The 21,803-nt window shown below is 36.9% G+C and overlaps 1 protein-coding gene and 1 long non-coding RNA gene across 2 annotated transcripts in view; both read left to right on the top strand.

Annotated features, from left to right (window-relative positions):
* LOC309482944 overlaps nt 1-21,803 on the top strand; it is a 116,575-nt gene that overhangs the window by 60,179 nt on the left and 34,593 nt on the right. The gene's annotated exons all lie outside the window — the stretch shown is intronic.
* On the top strand, nt 1,083-20,979 carry traf3ip2a (TRAF3 interacting protein 2a). The gene is made up of 11 exons (XM_082148503.1): nt 1,083-1,151; nt 1,439-1,490; nt 5,104-5,138; nt 5,475-6,003; nt 12,834-12,951; nt 14,322-14,491; nt 14,562-14,650; nt 14,764-14,832; nt 15,358-15,462; nt 19,721-19,795; nt 19,951-20,979. The coding sequence occupies exons 2-11, from the start codon at nt 1,475-1,477 to the stop codon at nt 20,095-20,097; spliced, it is 1,353 nt and encodes a 450-aa protein (XP_082004629.1). The 5' UTR covers nt 1,083-1,151; nt 1,439-1,474; the 3' UTR covers nt 20,098-20,979.

Raw genomic sequence — 21,803 nt, forward strand, 5'->3', positions numbered from 1 at the left:
ATATATATATATATATATATATGAATATATATATATATATATATTCATATATATATTCATATATATATATATATATATATTCATATATATATATATATATTCATATATATATATATATATATATATATATATATATATATATATATATATATATTCACATTCTTTTCAAATTTAAATTTCAAATTAAATTCAATATAAATCCAATAGCTTACATGCAACATCCAGCTCAAATCAGCTCAAAATATCTAACATTTTGGTGTCTGTCGACCTCTTGTGGAAAAACTTATTTGTGGTTCAATTGAGACAAAAGTCCTATAGGTCTTGGACTACTGTCTGCGATGAATATATATATTTATATAAATATAAATAAATACTGAGATTTACATCCCAGTTGCACTGGTGGGGCGTGTTGTAACCTATGGTTGTAACCATAGACTGTAACCGGTTGTAACAGTGCGTTACTGCCCCGCTATTAAAATGACGTAAGTCATATTTTGACAATAATTCACATTTATTACTTTTGAGAATTTTATTGAGAAACCATGAGAAAGATGTAAATAAAAACTGAGAGTCAATGTTCAGAAATTATTATTTATAATATACTTTGTCATCTCTTCTTGCGAGCTGTGTGCGTTTTTCTGAATTTCTGAGGGTTTCGTCATCTTGTTTTTGTTCATTGTCAAACTCAAAAGTGAGTCATTTTTAATTATTAAAAATACGATTTTTATATGAAATATATAAATGTATTTTATTGACAGACTATTAGTTTATCTTGTGTATATTTTTTAATTAGATCAGATATATAACATTTTAAGCTGTCATATGTTACAACCTACAATTTTTAATTTCTCTGTCACTCTCTCTCTCAGCCATTTGACTATCAACCATTCAATATTTTATGAGTTGTTCCCTCATAACATATTGCACACGCTTCTCTGGTGAAAATATGAAATCCTGCCTAGTTTAGCGTTGGATTTCAGATCGTCCCGTTGTTCTCTAACTTGATTGGATGGCTCAGACTTTTCGCTGCGCAATATTTGCATAAAGAGAATGTAGAATTCCCCCAATTTGCATATAAGTGCACGTTTCCTGAACGAACCGAAAGCAGGTGTGACGCTGTCCAGGAAGAGACACGTATAAGCTCTGAACAGGTAAGAAACCGACAAACCAGTAACCATTAAACGAGTCTATTCGTGCATATGTTTGATCTTAAAACTATTGATCTATTTAAAATAAAAAGTTGCATTGAACTTTAGAGTATGTGCTTTGACGATTGGTATTGTTTCATAAAGAGAGGTCAGAGTTTTCAACTCTGGTCTCACAAGAGGCCTCACGAACTAGGCTAAGTTGTACTTTTTTTTACTTAAAATGCCTTCTATTGATTCATATCTAATTTTCTGAACCGTGTTGTGTGGTTTTGTGTTATTTACCCTATCAGAAATCACAGTCTGAATCCAAGAATACGGAAAAAGCAATGGAATCTTTTCAAGGTAAATCTGTTTTGAAAAGCTTTGTTTCACTATTCATTGCAGCAGCATACTGTATCACATCCCCAAGCCTGTATTATACTGTATGAATATCCCCAAGCCTTCCAGAAAATGCCCAGGTCAAATTTCACCCCAAAATAACAATAAAATATTTCCGCTAAAAGAAAACCTATTTTACAGGAAAATGTGTTTGTTTTACAAATTCTGTGAAACAAAACTGAGCATAATTGGAACTACAAACAAAAGTTAAACATTCAAAATAAAACATTAAAACACAATATGGTTTTGATTTGTTGAGAATTTTGTGGCAAAATATTCTTGAATCTTGATCTTTGTATGGTATTGTAACTGAAACCAGCTTTGTGCAACAAGCCACATAATCTGGCTCATATTGTAATCGAGATCTCTATGGGACATTGTCGCTTTATGGCATAAATGGCCAAGCATGCTTTATTTCTCCGTTTATTCATGCTGGGGTTAAATTTTCCAGTGGAAGTGATTTTTAGATATAGACATTGCCAATGTTTAATCTCATTTAAAGTCGACATGGAAGTTGTGATAGTCTTTTCTTCCCTGGCGAGACTTGATTTTGTCCTTTGGGAATTGATTGGTTTTTTGTTTTTTGTCTTTGTTATTTATATTTATATATAAGATAAATAAAGACCGATAAATAATTGGCTGATAAAATGGTGTGTGTAATGACGTCATCCCTATAAAAAAAAAAAACGCATTGTTGCATTTAGGCCAATACTCACATTGAACTCAGTTCTGATTTTAATTTCTGAAAAGCCTCTTTTTGTGGTTTTCCCCAGCACCAATCCTTTGTATCACCCAGCAGATCTTTGAGTGGGTGTGTGTAGGATGCAAGGTAGAGACTTGCCCAAAGAATTGGCCATCTCTAACTACCCTTACGGAACAGAAATATATGGGAATATACTGCAAAATATAATGCAATATATTACATAATAAATGTCCATATATGGGAAACTAGTGCTTATATTTTTCATATATTAATACATATAAAATATTTATAAATGAAGACAAAAATAGCATCACATGTATGTAACAATAACGACTCGGGGTAAATGTGAATTAGCTCAAGAATATAGGGAATTTTGGAAATATTAAGAAATATGACTCATGGTCATAATTCATAAGTCGCATGTACATTTATTTTATCAATTATCGAGATTACCTTGTTCTGTACTGTCTGATCATTACAGTTAAGAAGGGGGTATCCCTTTTCAAACTCCAAGAAAGTTTTATCTTCTGGCCACGAATATCAAACTTACTGAGTTTCTGAATTAAGAACTACCAAATGTAGTTTATATCGAGCTTGTAGCTTAGATCTTTAAAATTTCATTGACTTTATAAGGTGGGTTTTCAAACACAGAGACAATTAAAAGTATAAATGGATTTATTAATAAAATGGCACACACTAGAGATTATATAAACTACAAACATAAACGTACGTAAAAATGCAAACAAACAAATAAACATTTAACCGAACAAAAACATAAACATAGCGTGATCAGAATGAAAATGAAATGAAAGAGAGAAAGATATAGAGGGAAGATATAGAGGGTAACTTAAATCACAGACCTAAGAACTGGACACCTGAAATCAGCGTTTAGAGTTAGGCTACGTTACTTGCACGATTCTGTGTTCTTTCAGTGTGGTGCTGAAAAGGGGGGGGGGCACGCGTGCGCGTGTCCGGCTGGTTTGCGTCTAGCTTCGTCTTCTGGGTTGTTTCGCAAGACGATGTAAAGGCTCACTTGAATTTAATGTTACCGAGAAAGTTCAGATTCGTCTCCCGGGATGGGAGAGGCTGGAAATCTTAGTTGCAAAGACCGGCAGTTACGACTCGAACATGGGTTCGTTCGATGGAGAAGGCCAGGGCCTCCTTCAGATGTTCCTTGGAGAAGCGCTGCGCCGGGGAGAAGAAGGTCCGAAGAGAGGAAGTTGAGTTGGAAGAGAGAGAGAAGACTGAAGGGTTGGACTTTTATCAGTGTCCCATGTGCCGTCCCCTCCTTCGTGTAGGACGAATCAGCTGTCGGGATTTTTCGAGCGGGAAGATTCCTTTGTCCGGTTAGACACGCCCACTCGAATGAGTCATGATTGACTTTAACTGGAGAGGATTTTCTCCAGACATGAACTTATAAAACAATGCGCATCACTGAATTCTGCTATCGGAATTCAACTCCGTTAGCTGGAGAGGATTACAGAGATATCAAAAATAGAATATAGACGTTGTAGCGAGGCAAAGATACATTAGTATGCATTAGTATAGGCATTAGCAGTTCTATTAATGTTACAAATAGGACATATGCTTTCCTATGGTTTACACACACCTCTTAACACACAAATATATATATTTATTACATTTAAGAGTGACTTTATGGGTAAAAGTCCTTTTCTGTAGGGGCTTTCTGTTTCAAAGTCCAGAGTGTGTTTGTGTGTGTGTGTTGGAATGTTGCGACCCTGTTATCTCATGCATAGGGCTGGCTGAGCTTGGTGGTCAAATTTTATGACCTGCCAATGAGCTCGGGTTACGGGATGCGATTCTACTGGGAGAACATTCTTCAAAAATACATTTCAGAGCCAAACACTCGAAGATCATAACTATATGATCAAAACAACATTAATCACACATACATACAGGAAGTTCAGATCCAAGTCTGAGTTACACACATTTAAAAGAATGTTAAGTTAAACACAACGGATGTTTGTGTGTGTGTGTGTGTGTGTGTGTGTGTGTGTGTGTGTGTGTGTGTGTGTGTGTGTGTGTGTGTGTGTGTGTGTGTGTGTGTGTGTGTGTGTGTGTGTGTGTGTGTGTGTGTGTGTGTGTGTCATGAGGCTGTAAAAGTCACAGGGAGTCCATGCTGAAATGGGGGTTTTAGAGGGAATTCTCCAAAACAGGGTTTCCTTATGTGACTCAAATGTCCCTCGGGGGAGCCACAAAGATGCAATTGTGACCGTTCAAGCAGACTTGGAGGCGCCGTGTTTGGAGATCGGGATTTACTAATTTGAACAGCATGTGACCGCATGTCATAGTCATTGTCGTTACATGTAATATTCACAAAGTTTTAACCTTTATTGTGTACATATATTGCACATACATGTTCCAATATACATGTGAATGTATGTACACACATATACTATATTCACAGAATGAGTTACGGCAGATTGGGATGGGATTTCTTCAGATATGTCTAAATGAGGCATCATCATCATCATTATTATTGTTGTTGTTATTATGATATGATCTCTCCTATGTATATTTTTAGTGAATTTTTGTTTTTATAGCACTACTGTATATAAATAGAGGTGACTTGACTTGACGTATCAATCTATTTTGGTCACACATACGTGTGATATGAATTTCACCAAATGATATGAAGTTCACCAAACTTAAACTTTGGAAAGTGAAATTCACATGAGCTTGCATGTCCTGTCTCCTGTATTGGCATATGTATGAATGTAAGTCAGTGGATTGAAAAATGTAGTGTGACTGTAACCACCCCTTGACCACGTCAAGGCACATGCGCAGTGGTGAAAGGGTATGCATTACCTGTGCTTCTGTAATGTTGTCTATTTCTGATATTATATCACACAGGATACACATCCTTTAAAGTTACCAACAAAGTGTATGGGAAGGATTTTCTTTTTTAATGTTGATAAGCCAGTTTATTATACTATTAACAGTGCATCATTATATGGCAGGTTGCGTATTATTTAGCATAGTTTGTCCCTGCTTTCTGTGACACTAGAACAGACATGTCACCTTTTTAGGTCATGGTCCCACCAGTTGAGAACCACTGCATTACAGTACTTATTAATTAAAATAATTAAACAAGTCAATGCCTCTAAAAGTTATTTGTCTGAATCAACCAAATGTATAGACAACATTATTGCTTACTCCTTTCATTCAACATTCATAAACCTCTCTCTTTTCTTCTCCATTTGTCCAATTGTTTTGTTTTCTCAGATCACTGTCCACATCTTAGTATGCCTGTTGAGACGGATGAGTCTATGACCTCGTCTTCTCTCAATCTGGCCTGGCCAGCATGCCAGCAGTGCCAGTCACACAACATTAATGAGGCAGGCAAAAGTGGGAGATTCGGCCCTGAGATATGTGTCTGCAATGTAAGCAGGCAGGATTACCCAGATGGTTGCTGTGGGCTTACTCCTAAAGTTTTAAGGGTTAGTCACTTCACCAAACTCTCCATAAGTGATTCACAACGCACAGCGAGTCCTGGAGGCCTGCCCAGTCTCTACTTGCCTCAAAGTTCTGGAAGACACCTTCAGAGAGACTGTAGAGCCCACATAGAAGATCTGAGTGAAGATTTCTCAGGCATCAACATTCAGAACCGCTGCAATTCCCCTGTCCTATATTCACATGCCCGAAACCCTGTGAGTGAGGATGAGGAGAGTCTAGAAAAGCCTAGTCCTCTTCGCTCTGACCTGGGTGAAAATTTCTGCAGATATTCTCCACTAAAACAGCCAGGATTTTACGGTATGTCTGTTATTGGTATGATTTAAGGGATCATGATATGAGGAATCAAATTTTCTTTAATCTTTTGACATTTTGACAAGTGGTCATTTTGCTTTAAAAAATACTATAGGTTTCAGACCTCGAAAATTCCTCTTCACTCCAAAAAGAGCAAGAGAAACCAAGCTGCTAAAATAACTTATTTTATACTTTCCCCACGTTATTCTTCCACACTGTGGTAGACATTTGCATCTGGCCGCCTCCACAACAACACATCAATGCTTACTTTACCTTGTTACTTCTATACCCCATCTAGCAGTGGTGAGGAGTGAGGTGAAAAGGAGAGGGATACAATGTTTGCCATTTATATTATTTATAAACCGTATATATTTACTGATGAGACTGAGGACAGAATGAGGTGGGGAATATTTATGTTTTGCAAAGATAAGCGAATAAACTTGACTAACATTATAATTTAACTTAAAGGAACATATTAAAATAAAAAGGGTATGTCATGACCCCTACGTCTGTTTGCATGTAGATCATAAGCATTTTGTTTTCATCAGATATCACCCATCGCCCAAATTCAGATTTAATGGTTAAATAAAATTTAATCTAAAGACATGCCTTATGAAATATGTTTTTCCCCCTAAATTATGTTTTCTTTTTTTATCGATTTTTTTGTCTTGTTTTTTAATGGTTTAATTAATCAAGCATGCCTAGTGAATTGAATTCATAAAACTTTAAAAACTCAATGATTTATTCAAATGTTTAATATATATATATATATATATATATATATAGGAATTTTTATTATTATTATTATCATCTCTTTGAGAAGTACATTCTACTGTGCAATAGTAATATATTTCTGTCACAATTTCTTCAAGTTAAACCAAACTTTTATTTTGAAGGGGTTTGTTTTGAAGATCTTTCAGTTATTACTCGAGAGGTTTTATATTAGAAATAATGTAAAATAAATCTCTGTTAAAACTTTCTATGAAGTCCAGGCTTATAATGAATTATAGCCCCATTTATTATAAGTATTACTATATAAATATATTTATTAAGACTTATTAAGATTTATACTGCATTATACAGTTAACATGTAATATATAATACTATACATTAACATGTACAATTATAGTTACATTTATATTATTTGTTATAATTACTTATAATTCATGCATTTGCAATGTGCATGCTCATAATGCATTATACACTGATTTATAAATGATCAAATATAAAATAGTTCCAGAGACACTTGTTTGCTGTACCAATTAGTTATCAATTATGTCTTTGATGGCTAATGTTTGCATTAGAGGTCATGCATGATCATTTTGATTTGTTAAAATCTCCTCAGACATATGCATAGTATTACTTATAGCAGTTTTAAAATAAATTGCTTATAGCAGCAACTTAAAATGTATAATGAGCACATCTTCGTGATTTCTTAACATTTGCTTTAGGAAAATTGCATTCAATGTTTTCACTTTACTGAAAGCCATCAATTATGCATTTATAGAGCTTAGTAACTATATTATCACACAATAAGTATTTATAAGAACACAACACAGCTATTAACAACAATATATTCACTTATTTGACAAATAAATCTGAATTACTAAAAAAGTCTATGTAACTATAATAGGCAAGGCAAATCAAGTTTATTTTATATAGTACATTTCATACACTATGGCAATTCAAAGTGCTTTACAGAAAGGAATTAAAATAATCACAAAATAAAAGGTAGGAAAATTAAAACAGTTATAAAATAAATTAAAAGAGATATATGAGTTACAAAATAAATTAAAAGAGTATAATAGATTATCAGTATGCACATTGAAAAAGCAAATGCATGACTTATTAGTAGTTATAAAAATAATATAAATGTAACTGTAATAAAAATCCCTTTGTTTGTGTATGTGAGAAGGAAGGAGACCGGGGTCGGCTGGCTGAGACTCGTGGGTATTTAATAACTCAATTCGTACATAACAATCGCGCCACATGCGCTCACAAAACTCAACACAACTTTACAGGATCCAACAGCTCTGTAATCTCAGTCCACAGATGTCTCAGTCCTCTGCCTGGTTCCCACGAGTCCTCAGCCCTCTCTCCCTCGATGGCTGTGAGACCTCTCCTTAAATGCAGTCTCCCCACGCCAATTACTGTAACGAGACACAGGTGTAAATCATTTCGTACTTAAAGGAACACTCCACCGTTTTTTGAAATAGGGCTTATTCACTTTCTTTCCTACATTTAGATAGGTGGGCAAATGCATTTTTGTCTCAGTGCATGCATTGTTTTAGTTTGACAGGGTCGGCGCTAGCTTAGCTTAGCACAATGAATGGAATCCTTTGTTGCCAGCTAGCATGTCCTGAGTAAAAGTGATATAAAAAAATTAAAAAACCCACCTAATTACTTCTTGTGGCCCGCGTATTCACAACAAGTACAAATAGTGATGCAGATTAACACTAGGCGATTTCCTAGGCAGATATTGACTTATATATTAAGGACTATATTAGGGGGAAGCACAGGCGAAGCACTGCTACTTGGGCGTGATATCTCTGCGCCCAAGTAGCAGTGCTTCACCTGTGCTTCCCCCTAATATAGTCCCAAGTCAATATCTGCATAGGAAATCGTCTAGTGTTAATCTGCATCTCTATTTGTACTTGTTGTGAATATGCAGGCCACAAGAAGTAATTAGGTGGGTTTTTTTTATTTTTTATATCACTTTTACTCAGGACATGCTAGCTGGCAACAAAGGATTCCATTCATTATGCTAAGCTAAGCTAGCGCCGACCCTGTCAAACTCAAACAATGCATGCACTGAGACAAAAATGCATTTGCCCACCTATCTAAATGTAGGAAAGAAGGTGAATAAGCCCTATTTCAAAAAACGGTGGAGTGTTCCTTTAACCCACTTACCGCTGCTTCTCTCCCCGCTCTCTCTCCTGTCGCAGACCTCGCTGAACCACGCCCCCCTCGCCACAGTAACTATACAGTTTCTTATAATGCAGTATAAGTCTTAATGAGTCTTTATAAATATATTTATAGAATAGTAATGTCACAGAATCGCCAAGTTCCACCTTCACTTCATCTCACACCTGGTCTGTAATCAATCATCTCATTCACCACGCTGCATAAAAGCCTGCACCACACACACCTCCAATGTCTGGTCTTCGTCATAAGACGCCTACACAGCAAAATCCCCAGAGTAAAATTAACTCTGATCAGAGAACATTTGGTCCCACTCTAAAGAGTAACTCTGAATCAGAGTTAAAGTTAATGACATAATTTAGTGAATAATTAAGTGATGATTGAGCATTAGTGATGAACACCTGCTGCTAACAAGCAGAATAACTGAAGGAAAGAGAAACACAAGAACGACAACTGACTTCCAGCCTCAGTCTTAGATTAAATCAACTGAAGATAAAGAAGACAATACATCTCTCAAGATCTCAGCAGAGGTGGATTAAACAACTCCACAAACAGCATTACCAGCAGCTTCACTTATTACTAACCAGATTGTCTTTATTTCTTTGTTTTGGTCACCATAATGGTGATCAGCGTTTCCTTTAGTTGGGCAGTTTGACTCTTGGTTTTTTATGTGAATTTGTGGTCTTTGTCAATGTCAATGTCACTTTTATTTGTATAGCACCATTCAAACAACACATGTTGACCAATGTGCTTTACACCATCTCAATAAAACAATACAACAATATTAGAACAAACTGTTTAAAAAAAAATATATATATATAAATAGTAATAATCATTATCATCAAATAGATGAATAGGCCAATTCAAACAAGTGTGTCTTAAGTTGTACTTTAAAAACATGTACAGAATAAGCGTCCCTAACATGTGATGGTAAGCTATTCCTAAGTTTTGGAGCAACTACCCCAAAGGCACGATCCCCTTTCTGGCTTAGCTTGGTCCTCGGAACTTTTAACAAGTTTTGAGTTGATGATCTCAAGGTTCTACCTGTCTTGTACCCTATTAACAAATCTGATAAATAAGTCGGTGCAAGGCCGTGAAGATATTTATACACTAATAGGAGGAGTTTAAAATCAATTCTATATTGTACAGGGAGCCAATGTAAACGGACCAAGGACGGAGTGATGTGTTCACGTTTTCTTTGTAACAGTGTTTACCAAAACACATAATTTGTTGCAAAGATGACCAGAAACAAAGATGATCAGGTGTTGTAGTTCTCGTACAGTAAAATAATTCATAAAAAAGTTTCCTGACCAAAAATGGTTAGGGTTAGCACGTCACCATTGTTGAGATTCATATGCTGATTCGTGTTGTCTGTGGGTGTCTTAGAAAAAAAATTCTTACAATATATTTAAAAATATTTTTTCAGGATGTCTGATCTGTGCCAAGAAATTATTGATGGTGAATATAATCATTAATAACCACTTTTGGTCAGTGATAAGATAAGTGACTTATTGTTTCCAGCTTTCTTTGCAACAAAATATGTATTTTTGTAAACACTGTTACAAAGACCACAAACTCACATCAAAATCCAAGAGTCAAACTGCCAAACTAAAGACACACTGATCACCATAACGTTGACCAAACAATTTCAATAAAACATCAACACCTAAACCTTTTTAATTCTCAATAAGAACTTCTATAACCGTATGACTGAAACAAAGTCAATCTGGTTAGTAATAAATGAAGCTGGTAATGCTGTTTGTGGAGTTGTTTAATCCTTCTCTGCTAAGATCTTGAGAGATTGAATGTCTTTTATCTTCAGTTGATTTCATCTAAGGCTGTGGCTGGAAGTCAGTTGTAGTTCTTGTGTTTCTCTTTCCAAATGTTCTCTGAGCAGAGCTAATTTAAAGGGATACTCCACCGTTTTTTCATATTAAACTATGTTATTCCCTTAACTAAGACGAGTTGATACATACCTCTATCATCTCAGTGCGTGCACTTAATCGCTCTGGCGCGCAGTGACACTTATGATAGCACTTAGCTTAGCCCAGTATATTCAATGGTATCTAACAGCAATGAATTTAGAAGTGACCAAACACATCAACGTTTTCCCTATTTAAAAACAGTTACAGGAGTAGTTATACGACCAAGTATGGTGTGACACAAAATAAAACGTGGTGCTTTTCTAAGCGGTTTAAAAAGGATAACTATAATGTATGGCGGAATAGCACTTTTTGGAGTACTTCGACTCTGCGCAGTAAAAAGTCACGCCTGATCCTCTTCCCACTATTGACAGAAGTGAGAGGAAGAGGATCAGGCGTGACTTTTTACTGCGCAGAGTCGAAGTACTCCCAAAAGTGCTATGCCGCCATACATTATAATTATCCTTTTTAACCCGCTTACAAAAGCGCCACGTTTTATTTTGTGTCACCATACTTGGTCGTATAACTACTCCTGTAACTGTTTTTAAATAGGGAAAACGTTGATGTGTTTGGTCACTTCTAAATTCATTGCTGTTAGATACCATTGAATATACTGGGCTAAGCTAAGTGCTATCAAAGTGTCACCGCGCGATTAAGTGCATGCACTGAGATGAGAGAGGTATGTATCAACTCGTCTTAGTTAAGGGAATAACATAGTTTAATATGAAAAAACGGTGGAGTATCCCTTTAACTCTGGGGATTGCTGTGTATGTGCTATTTATCTGTGGATACTTACCTCTGTGTCTACCTTTTATCTTCCACTCCTGCGATCTCCATCTCCTGGCTCCGTTATCCTCCGGTTTCTCCTGAATACACCTTTAAGATAAGAGAACAATATCATCCTTCCATTCATCAGCAATCTAAGGTGTGTGTGGAGCAACTCATCCATTTGGATTAATATATTTATTCTCACTCTAGTTGTTGTTTTATGATCATCTGCATTCCCATCTCACTGCATCTGTTTTAATAAACTGCCCTCTATTGCATTACCGTTTCCGCTGAGTCTGTTTTCCTGACAAGTAATAATTACTTATAAATAAGTATAAATGGAGCTATAATTCATTATAAACATGGACTTCATAGAAAGTGTTACCAAATGTCCTCATTATTATTTAAATTGAAACGGTCACCGTGATTTTGCCATGACATGTTTCTGGATCAACATAGTCATGCCTATATAAGCCTAAACTTGACATAACACTGTAAACTTGTCGCTTGAATCTGATTGGTTGATTGGAATGTTGTTCCTGGACCAACAAAGATGTTGATCCAGGAACATGTAGTACTTGGTGTAATCACATTCTATATTGACTTATATTGTGGGAAGAGATCGAGAAATTTATCAATGAAAATTTCAGTGTTCAAGATCTCTCACTTTTATGGGATTTTTTATAAATTTTTTTGCTTCACTTAATATTTTAAAAAGGATGAAAAATGCCTTTATTCGATTAATTTACTTATATTTTTGACCAGATGTCACATTCATAATTACAAGTTTACTGATAAAAGACTCAACTTTATGGCCCTACAAAGTATTTTCATATTTTTATACCCGAATGTACCCTTATGCGAATATTTATATTTTATATTTAGCTTGGCTGATAAGCCAAATATTTAGCAAATACTGAAACCATAGTTAGCTAACAATGAAGAGTGAAATAAAGAAAAATGTCCAGTAAATGTGGACATTTCCACCACAGAGACTATTTTGAAAGCCTGTATTCTTTTGTTCGGTTTGCCAAAATATTTAACAAAGACTAAATGAGGCAGGGGAGGTGTAGAACTTTTAGAATGACTGGTGTTCCAATTCTATGTAAATCTGCAGAGCTCTGTGCACAAAGATTCCAGGTGGGCCTGTATGAGTAGCCTCTGCAGATAATGTAGCCATAACTTAACTGCATAGAAATTGAATTCTGTGTTTTGTTTTTATAGATGAGTACCCACCAGAGGTTTTATATCACTGGCATAAGCAGCCTGCAAATTATCCACGTCCCAACTATCCGCTACATCAGCCCCTACCTGAGCATGCAAGACATTATGCTCAGAACAGGTAACTGCATAAATCCTTTTTTTTCTTTTTACAATACATAATGTGCCAACTACCAATCAATTCTAGTTTTAAACAACAAAAATTAAAGTAGTCATATCTTGCCAAAACTAATTTGCCTTGCTTTTTTAACATAAAAAAAGCTTGATGCAAAAACAACTTGTTGAGTTGGGATGTCAGACAGATGGCATCAATGACATCAATTGGCATCAATGCCACTGTTGTCTTTAGCTTGCTCAGCTAGGGTTTAAAAAGACAATTAATATATAATATAATTTATATATATAAGTTGCATTTTGCAACATTAAAACTATTATTTTCCTGTTTATTAGTGTGAAGCTGCTTTGAAACAGTCTGTATTATATAAAGCGAAATATAATGTAACTTGACTGTTGAGGAAGTACCCTGTAAACAAGGCCTGTTTCATACTGTATATGCAAGCAGAGCTTGAGTAGCGCATATTTTTTTCACCGCACATGTTAACAAATTAGAGGATTCTTTCCCACTACACACAGAGGCGCACGGCAGGAACAGAGCAGAAGCAGCATTGCCACTACATATTAAGGCTGATATATTACGGCATCGCTTAGGTGCAGAGTCAATGTTTGCTGCGCTGCTCGCTCTGAATTAAAGCCACAGTGCATTGTTTTTGGTCAGAATACACCTGAATTAACACAAAAAATAACAAATTTCATCATAAAATCATATAAGTGAGGTGTTCCATGTTCCACAGTAACCATGACATTCAGCGCTGTGGAAAGAATACAGAAAACACATTATTGCCAGGAGTTTTTTGTTACAAATGCTTTCTAAATGTACATGCTATAACTCAGAGACAACCACAGTATTGCAATAACATACTGTAGCAGTAAGTCAGTAAAATAAAAAATATAATTGTCCATTTAATTAAGGAAGCTAAAGCCCTGCCCCGAAAAACCTTTTATTTTATTTTATTGTCAATATTTTAAGTTAAGTGCATTCATCCTATTTGTGAATATAAAGTTGTACTAATTTAAAACTTGAGTTAATTAACTTTCCCAGAAGGTCACCCATTCACTTGGCTTCACTGGGTAACTGGTCAAGCACTACAGGTTGCCAGCCCTGTGATTGTCTTCATCACAAACAAAACAAAAACAAAAACCTTTAACTTAATATAAATTTACACTGTAATCAGAATTGTTTTACTGCTTTGAGTTAAATAAACCTGTCCCTGTTTATTTAACTCAAAGCAGTAAAACAATTCTGATTACTTAAAATGCATCCGTTTTATAAACTCAAAAGGAATAATAGAACGTTTGAAATAATCATCACGTTTAATTTAAGTTATGAAACACTGAACTGTACATATCTCAACGTTTTGCTTCCCTTTGGAGACCCATCTCTAGACAAGCGGCTGTTGTGAGACCTCCTCACGTTACATCCCATCAGAGCACAGCTCCTGTGAGAGAGCTCATTTCAGAAGTGTCTGTCCAGCCGTCCCAACCAGCTGCTGTCGGCCACCTTCAAACACTGAAGCGCAACATCAGTCTTCCCGATGACTGCAGTGAGTCATGCTTCAAAGACAGATTTTCAGATCACCTTGAACTCTGACATATAACTTTTATGATTTTCAGGAGATGTTTTCATAACATACTCTGTGGACACTGCAGCAGAGTTGATGCCCTTCGTGAGTTTTTTGAATAATCAAGGATTCAGACCGGCTGTAAGATTGCCTACTTTTTGCTTATTTACAGTGTCTATTATTTAAATATTTATTGTTTGTCACATGTGTATACTAGATATAATAAACAACAAATACCATTTTCTTTTTTTTAGATTGACATATTTGAAGACAGAGTTAGAGAAATGGATATCAACAAATGGATGGACAGTTTTTTAAAAAATGTAAGAATTTATGTATTATTATTATTATTACAGTGGCAGGAAAAGAGCTGAAATGTTTTTGAAAAGTGATGTGTGTGTAATATAAAAAGAAAAACAGCTTAATATATAAAATAAATACATGTAAATACTGTAAGCATTCATAGATTGTTTCTTCCAAAAAAGTGTAAATACCGTGACTTTTGATACTATTAAAACATTGCTCTTTTTCTTTAAACATCATTCGTAACTCTACCCCTGGTACTCCACCTTTAATTTAGTTTTTGTTTACTCTGGGTGCTTCATTTAGATTTAAAACAAGAAAAAACAAAAGTTTGAAATTGATTTCTTGAACAACACTGAATGTAGTATTGTAGTCAATGTTGGGCTGTAGTTAAATTGAGCAATATCACCTGTGCAGGTATCACACACATTCTATAAATAAGGAATTAATATTGAGCAATTTCAGGCAAAATTTGCCAGTATGTTTATATTCTCTGCTTTCTGCTGGAATCTGATTTTTTTTTTTTATTATTATTATTTATGCAGAAGTCAGTGCTAATCATTGTAGTGATCAGTCCAAAGTATAAGATGGATGTTGAAGGAGATGGATCTGATCAGCATGGACTACACACCAAATATATACACACTCAGGTGAGAGTTGGTTGACAGCTGTCTTTTCAGATCCTTCTATATAGATCTGTGTGAAAGCTTCTTAAATTGATTTTATTGATATGGTTGATCTTGTAAGATCTACAGTGTCCAAGAGTTATTGTAGAGACATAAACTTTACATTTTCACACACCTAAACTTGATGCCGAACAAAACGAACCGTGATTGGTTGCTTTACATGTCAGTCAGACAGCCTCTTGGGTGGTCTTTGGCCAGTGAAAGCTGCTTTGGAGGATCAGTTAGACATTTCAACGATATAATCGCTAAGCTTAAAGGAGCCCTATGTAAGATTGTGGCCAAAACTGGTACTGCAATCACTTTCAAATTACTGTAGAGCGGTGTATCCCCTCCCCCTCCCCCCTGACTCGAGGTTGCCAGATAGGCTGCAGGATCCAGCAGAAACGTAGGCTGCTACGTAGCTGTGATAACTAGAGCAGAGCTGGCAACCCCGATCCCGAAACACTACTGACTTCGTGATTGGTAGATAGGTGGAGGGTGACGCTTCAGGCCAAAACACAAGATGACAACATCAACATCAGTTGAGGGCTGCAACTTCACTTTTTAAATGACAATATCCTGGCCGGACTACTGTTGTCAGTGATATAAGTATTTGAAATGAACATGATTTCTTAATGTCTAGTGACATATTAATCCATTTTATGATTAATTGAAATACATTTCTTACATACAGCTCCTTTAAAGCAGCTGAGGGCTACGCAGAGGTTTGAAGTCGGCTAGTTGACGCGCTTGCCGTGGCCGCTTTGTTTAGTTCAGAAATAATGTAACAGGAGTTCAAGTTCTGTTTCCTCTCTGTCGTGAGGGATATGATTTATTGTTACACAAGGTCTTCGTTATCCATAACGGAACAATATTCCATCTTCATCGACACTGTCACATTATCAAACATACAGTCACCGCATCCGTGGTGGTCAAAAATTAGTTGGCCATTTCCCCTCTGGCAACACCTGTGTCTGATTACACCTACACTTTCTAAGTAGATGAGCCCCATTTAGCAATGCCATGACCGTGGTACCACCTACTGGCCAAACCTGGACATAAACACTGAAATGGCTCTTACAAACGGTATGGGATATATCACGTAAAGGTGATATAAATAAAGAATTATTGAAACGAGAAGCATTTTGGATTTATAAATTAAAATGACTGGCTCCTTATGGCATAAGTGGCATAGAATTAGATTTTTCTGATGTAAAGATAGATTACTACATGATTTTTACAAATGTCATTTAGCCTATAAATTAAATATTCTAAGTGTGAAGATCAGTGTTGACTTCAATGACTTCAATCATTTGATCTTTCACTGCTGTGAATTTGATGTGGTTACCTGGATTAATGCATAAAGTTTTTTAATTTGTCCATGGTTATTTTACTTTTTTTTTTTTTATTGTTGGATCCTCTGTTATTGTGCTTAGTGTAAATGTATGTCTTGTGATTCATGAGGATTGTTGGTGAATGTGTTAAACAAGATCATATTGTATGTGGATAATTGCTATTGAACACATTTAATTATGTGATTTTTAACACTGATCAATTTTGATTACTTCAATGTAATTAATTAATAGTTTAAATAGTGGTTGAAAGGATTGGAGCATTCAACACACTAAAGAAGGCCTGCAAGCCTAAACGTCTGTTATATTATAACCCGGTGACATTTTTTAAAAATAAACAAGTGACTAAAAGGATTTCGAATTTTGACTGAGGATCACAGCTATATTCCAATGCCATACAGGCTTGGAACGACTTGAAGAAGAGTAAATGATGAGAGAATTTTTATTTTTGGCTGAACTATCCATTTAAGCCAAGATAAGTTTGCATGTGTAAAATTATATTTTTATATTATAATTTATATTCTTACAGTATATGTAAGATATTTTCGTTTCACTTTATTTTGATGGTCCCTTTAACACATTCTGTTAACTATAAGTACCTACATGTCTACTAACTCTCATTAGAGTGTTAGTGTAGAGTATTAGTAGAATGGTAGGGTTAGAATAAGTTGACATATAGTTGCAAAGTTACTTACAGTCAGTAGAATGTCTGTTGGAGGAGCATCACAATAAAGGAACACATTGACAAAGGAGATTGAAGTGGCTAAGAAGAGCTATGCCAAAAAGCTGGAAAACCAGTTTTCCTCCAACGACCCTGCATCAGTGTGGAAAGGCCTGAAAGACATTACCAACTACAAGACACCATCCCCCAGCATCGACAGCAACAAGCATCTTGCGAACGAGCTGAATGTCTTTTACTGTAGATTTGAGACCCCCGATCAGACACCCCATACCCGCCCTGACCATCTCTCTACACAGCCATCAACACCTCCAGCCATCCCCCTCCCCTCCCCCCCTGCACTTCAGATCAGTGAGGATAATGTGCGTCAGATCTTCAGGAAACAGAAGAGAAGGAAAGCACCAGGCCCAGACGGTGTTTCACCAGCCTGTCTGAAAACCTGCGCTGACCAGCTGGCCTCTATCTTCTCACTGATCTTCAACAGATCACTGGAGCAGTGCAAAGTCCCTTTCTGCTTTAAACGCTCCACCATCATCCCAATCCCGAAGAAACCAAAGATCACAGGACTCAATGACTACAGACCTGTTGCCTTAACATCTGTGGCCATGAAGTCATTCGAAAGACTGGTGTTAGCATATCTGAAGGACATCACTGGACCCTTGCTGGACCCCCTGCAGTTTGCCTACAGAGCAAACCGGTCTGTGGATGATGTGGTCAATATGGGACTGCATTACACCCTACAACATCTGGACAAACCAGGGACCTATGCAAGGATTCTGTTCGTGGACTTTAGTTCTGCCTTCAACACCATCGTCCCATCACTGCTCCAGACCAAACTGACCCAGCTCTCTGTCCCTAGCTCCATCTGTCAATGGATCACCAGCTTTCTGACAGACAGACAACAGCTAGTCAGAATGGGCAAAATCACGTCCGACAGCCGCACCATCAGCACCGGTGCTCCACAGGGATGTGTTCTCTCACCACTGCTCTTCTCCCTGTACACAAATGACTGCACCTCTAAAGACACCTCTGTCAAGCTCCTGAAGTTTGCGGACGACACTACTGTTATCGGACTCATCCGGAACGGTGACGAGTCTGCGTACAGACAGGAGGTGGAGCAGCTGGCTCTTTGGTGCAGTTATAACAACCTGGAGCTGAACACGCTCAAAACAGTGGAGATGATCGTGGACTTCAGGAGAAACCCCCCTGCACTCCCTTCACTCACCATCATGGACAGCACTGTGACTGCAGTAGAGTCATTCAGGTTCCTGGGCACCACCATCTCTCAGGATCTGAAGTGGGACACTCACATAGACTCTATTGTGAAGAAAGCCCAACAGAGACTGTACTTCCTGCGTCAGCTGAGGAAATTCAACCTGCCACAGGAGCTGCTCGTACAGTTCTACTCAGCTGTCATCCAGTCCATCCTCTGCACTTCCATCACCGTCTGGTTCGGCTCTGCTACCAAAACCGACCTCCGTAGACTACAGCGGATAGTTCGGACTGCTGAGCGAATCACTGGCACTACCCTTCCCACACTCAAAGTACTGCACTCATCCAGAGTGAGTAAAAGGGCTCGCAAAATCACTCTGGACCCGTCACACCCAGCACACTTTCTGTTTGAACTGTTACCGTCTGGTCGACGCTACAGAGCACCGAGCACAAAAACCACCAGACACAGGAACAGTTTCTTTCCCCAGGCCATCTACCTCATGAACACTTAAATGTTCCCCAACTGTGGAACAAACATGTGCAATACTTCCCTCAGACATTTCATTATAGCACCTTATAACTTTATATATATTTATAATTTATAATCTTTTATTTCTATTTTATTTTTATTTTTTTCTATTTTTTATTTATACTTATGTTACTTGTCACTTGTCTTGTCACTTTATATTGTATGTGTACTGGAAGCTACTGTCACCAAGACAAATTCCTCGTATGCGCAAGCATACTTGGCAATAAAGCTCTTTCTGATTCTGATTCTGATAAAGAGTTAGTAGATATTAAGCAGACACTCTACTAATACTCTAATGAAAGTTAGTTGACATGTAGTTGCAAAGCTACTTATAGTCAACAGAATGTTCAAAAGGGACCATCAAAATAAAGTGTTACCGATATTTTATACTCTTATAGTTTTGGTATCTAATAAATTCACTTCCCCTCTGGGTTCGCTGTGCATGTTTTTGATTGATTCCATTTTTTTCAGATCCAAAATGAATTTATTCTGCAGAGATGTTTGAACTTCAGATTGGTACCAGTGCTGTTTCCCAATGCTAATCAAGTAAGTCTCCAAAAACAAAATGTATGTGCTAAGGGCATGAGACAAAATACATGTTTGAAAGGAAATAAATATATATAGCCTATATATATATGTGTGTATGTGTGTATATATATATGAAGATGGCCGTAAGTTTACATCTGTTGCTTTCTCTGCAGAGTCATGTTCCACTGTGGCTGCAGAGCACTCGTCTGTACCGGTGGCCTGAAGATGCTAAAGACCTGTTACTGCGTTTACTCAGAGAAGAGAAATACATTGTCCCTCCGCTGGGCAAAGAGCTGACGCTCACTATCAAACCCCTATAAGAGTTTATCTCATTACAGCATGTTTCACCTCAAAATCAAAAGAATAAATAGGAAAGCCTATTTTAGGTCCATCATTTTCATGAGAATTAAGGACATTGTCCCCAAAAAATATTACAAAAAAGACAACAACAAAAAAAACAAGATCACTCTAAATAATGATTATTATTACGGCAGTGTAATTTTACTGGATTACAGTGGTTTCTAAACTTTTTCATAAACACGTACATGAAGACACTCTCAGACATGTCTTTAATACATTGTAATTAATACAGTACTACAACTAATCAGCTTCAGTGGGCGTCTCTTATAAGTGGCATCTTAACTTGTTTGGCTTCATACTGTCAGAAGCTTTATATTTTGAGGCACACATAAGACTGTGGTCTCTCTTCATTACCCACCGTTGTACTGGTAATCTGATGGTGAGATATGCCTTGTCATATTTTCTTGTCTTTAAAATCATAGTGTCTACACCGGACGCAAGGCTTTCTATACTGGACACAACAGACAGCATAATTTAATTGTGTTCTATTATTTACTTATATGTCAAGTAGCTGCATAAGCGAGATCATTTTGCAGTGGGGTCTTGTATCACCCTGAAGATGTTTCTTTTCCATATACCAATCTGCTGACTGTACAGCAGATGACTGTATATTCTCCCCCTTTTTATAACTTTTTTTAGGTAGGAGCACTACAACTGAAAAGAGTACAGAATGACTGTTAGATCCTATGTTCTGTAGACGCTCTTAATGAATGCTGTATACGTGGTGAGCCTACTCCTAGCCATATTTGGACATTTGTAATTGTGTCATTTAGATGAATTGCTCTTGTAGCATTTCTCATTTGTAAAACATTGTTTGGATTAAAGCCTCTGCTATATGCCAAGCTGTGATGTCTGGTGACTAGATTAAACTTGCCCGTTTCTTTTTTTCTTTTCAAGACGATTTGGTCAGAACATCTTTATTCAAAGTTACTTTAACACTCTGTAGAGTGTGACAATATGTACTTTGAGCAGAGTTAATTTAACTCTGGGGATTTTGCTGTTTACATAGATTATTAAATTCTCCATAAGTTAAATTAAATTATTAAATTCTTCTTCACTTGTGAGCAATTCCGATCTTCACTCTTCACACACTACGCTCCTCCCACCTGCACACTGCTATTTACCTTTTTCCGGCTAAACCCACTCACACATACAAAAATGATCCAATCAATGATGACAACCAGTGGAATGATCCAATCAACCACCTGGCTCATCACCCTCTCTCTCTCTCTCTCTCTCTCTCTCTCTCTCTCACACACACACACACACACACAAACACAAACACAAACACAAACACACAAAAATGCACCTGTCGGGCCAGGGCCGGGCCGTGCTAGTGCGTGCCAGGGCCAGTCGCGTTTCCACTGTCACTTCCGGGGCTTGATCGGGGCTTACTCGGGGCCAACGGCCAGGATTTCTGGCCCGTCGAATACCTTGTCCCAGAGCGGGCCAGCTCGGGCTAGAGGAGTGGTTACGAACAGTGGCGGAGTTCACCTGAGTCGGGAGACGGCAGCGCCGGATGATTCTGTCAGCATTAAAGACTTTTAAAATAATTTAACTCGCGTTCATGTTTGAATGCCTTGTGTTTGTGATGCAAAAGACTATGCGCGCTAACCATTACCATAGTAAACATAGTAAACGCTTGAAGATACGCATAGTAAAAAAA

The sequence above is a fragment of the Leuciscus leuciscus genome (genome assembly GCF_965113295.1).
Source record: "Leuciscus leuciscus genome assembly, chromosome: 19".
In the NCBI taxonomy this organism is placed as follows: Eukaryota; Metazoa; Chordata; class Actinopteri; order Cypriniformes; family Leuciscidae; genus Leuciscus; species Leuciscus leuciscus.

Excerpts from the sequence above, each read along its gene's own strand:
- traf3ip2a (XM_082148503.1), top strand. Across the intron at positions 14,492-14,561 it reads CAGTCTTCCCGATGACTGCA|GAGATGTTTTCATAACATAC; the intron begins GTGAGTCATGCT and ends TATGATTTTCAG. Across the intron at positions 15,463-19,720 it reads CCAAATATATACACACTCAG|ATCCAAAATGAATTTATTCT; the intron begins GTGAGAGTTGGT and ends CATTTTTTTCAG.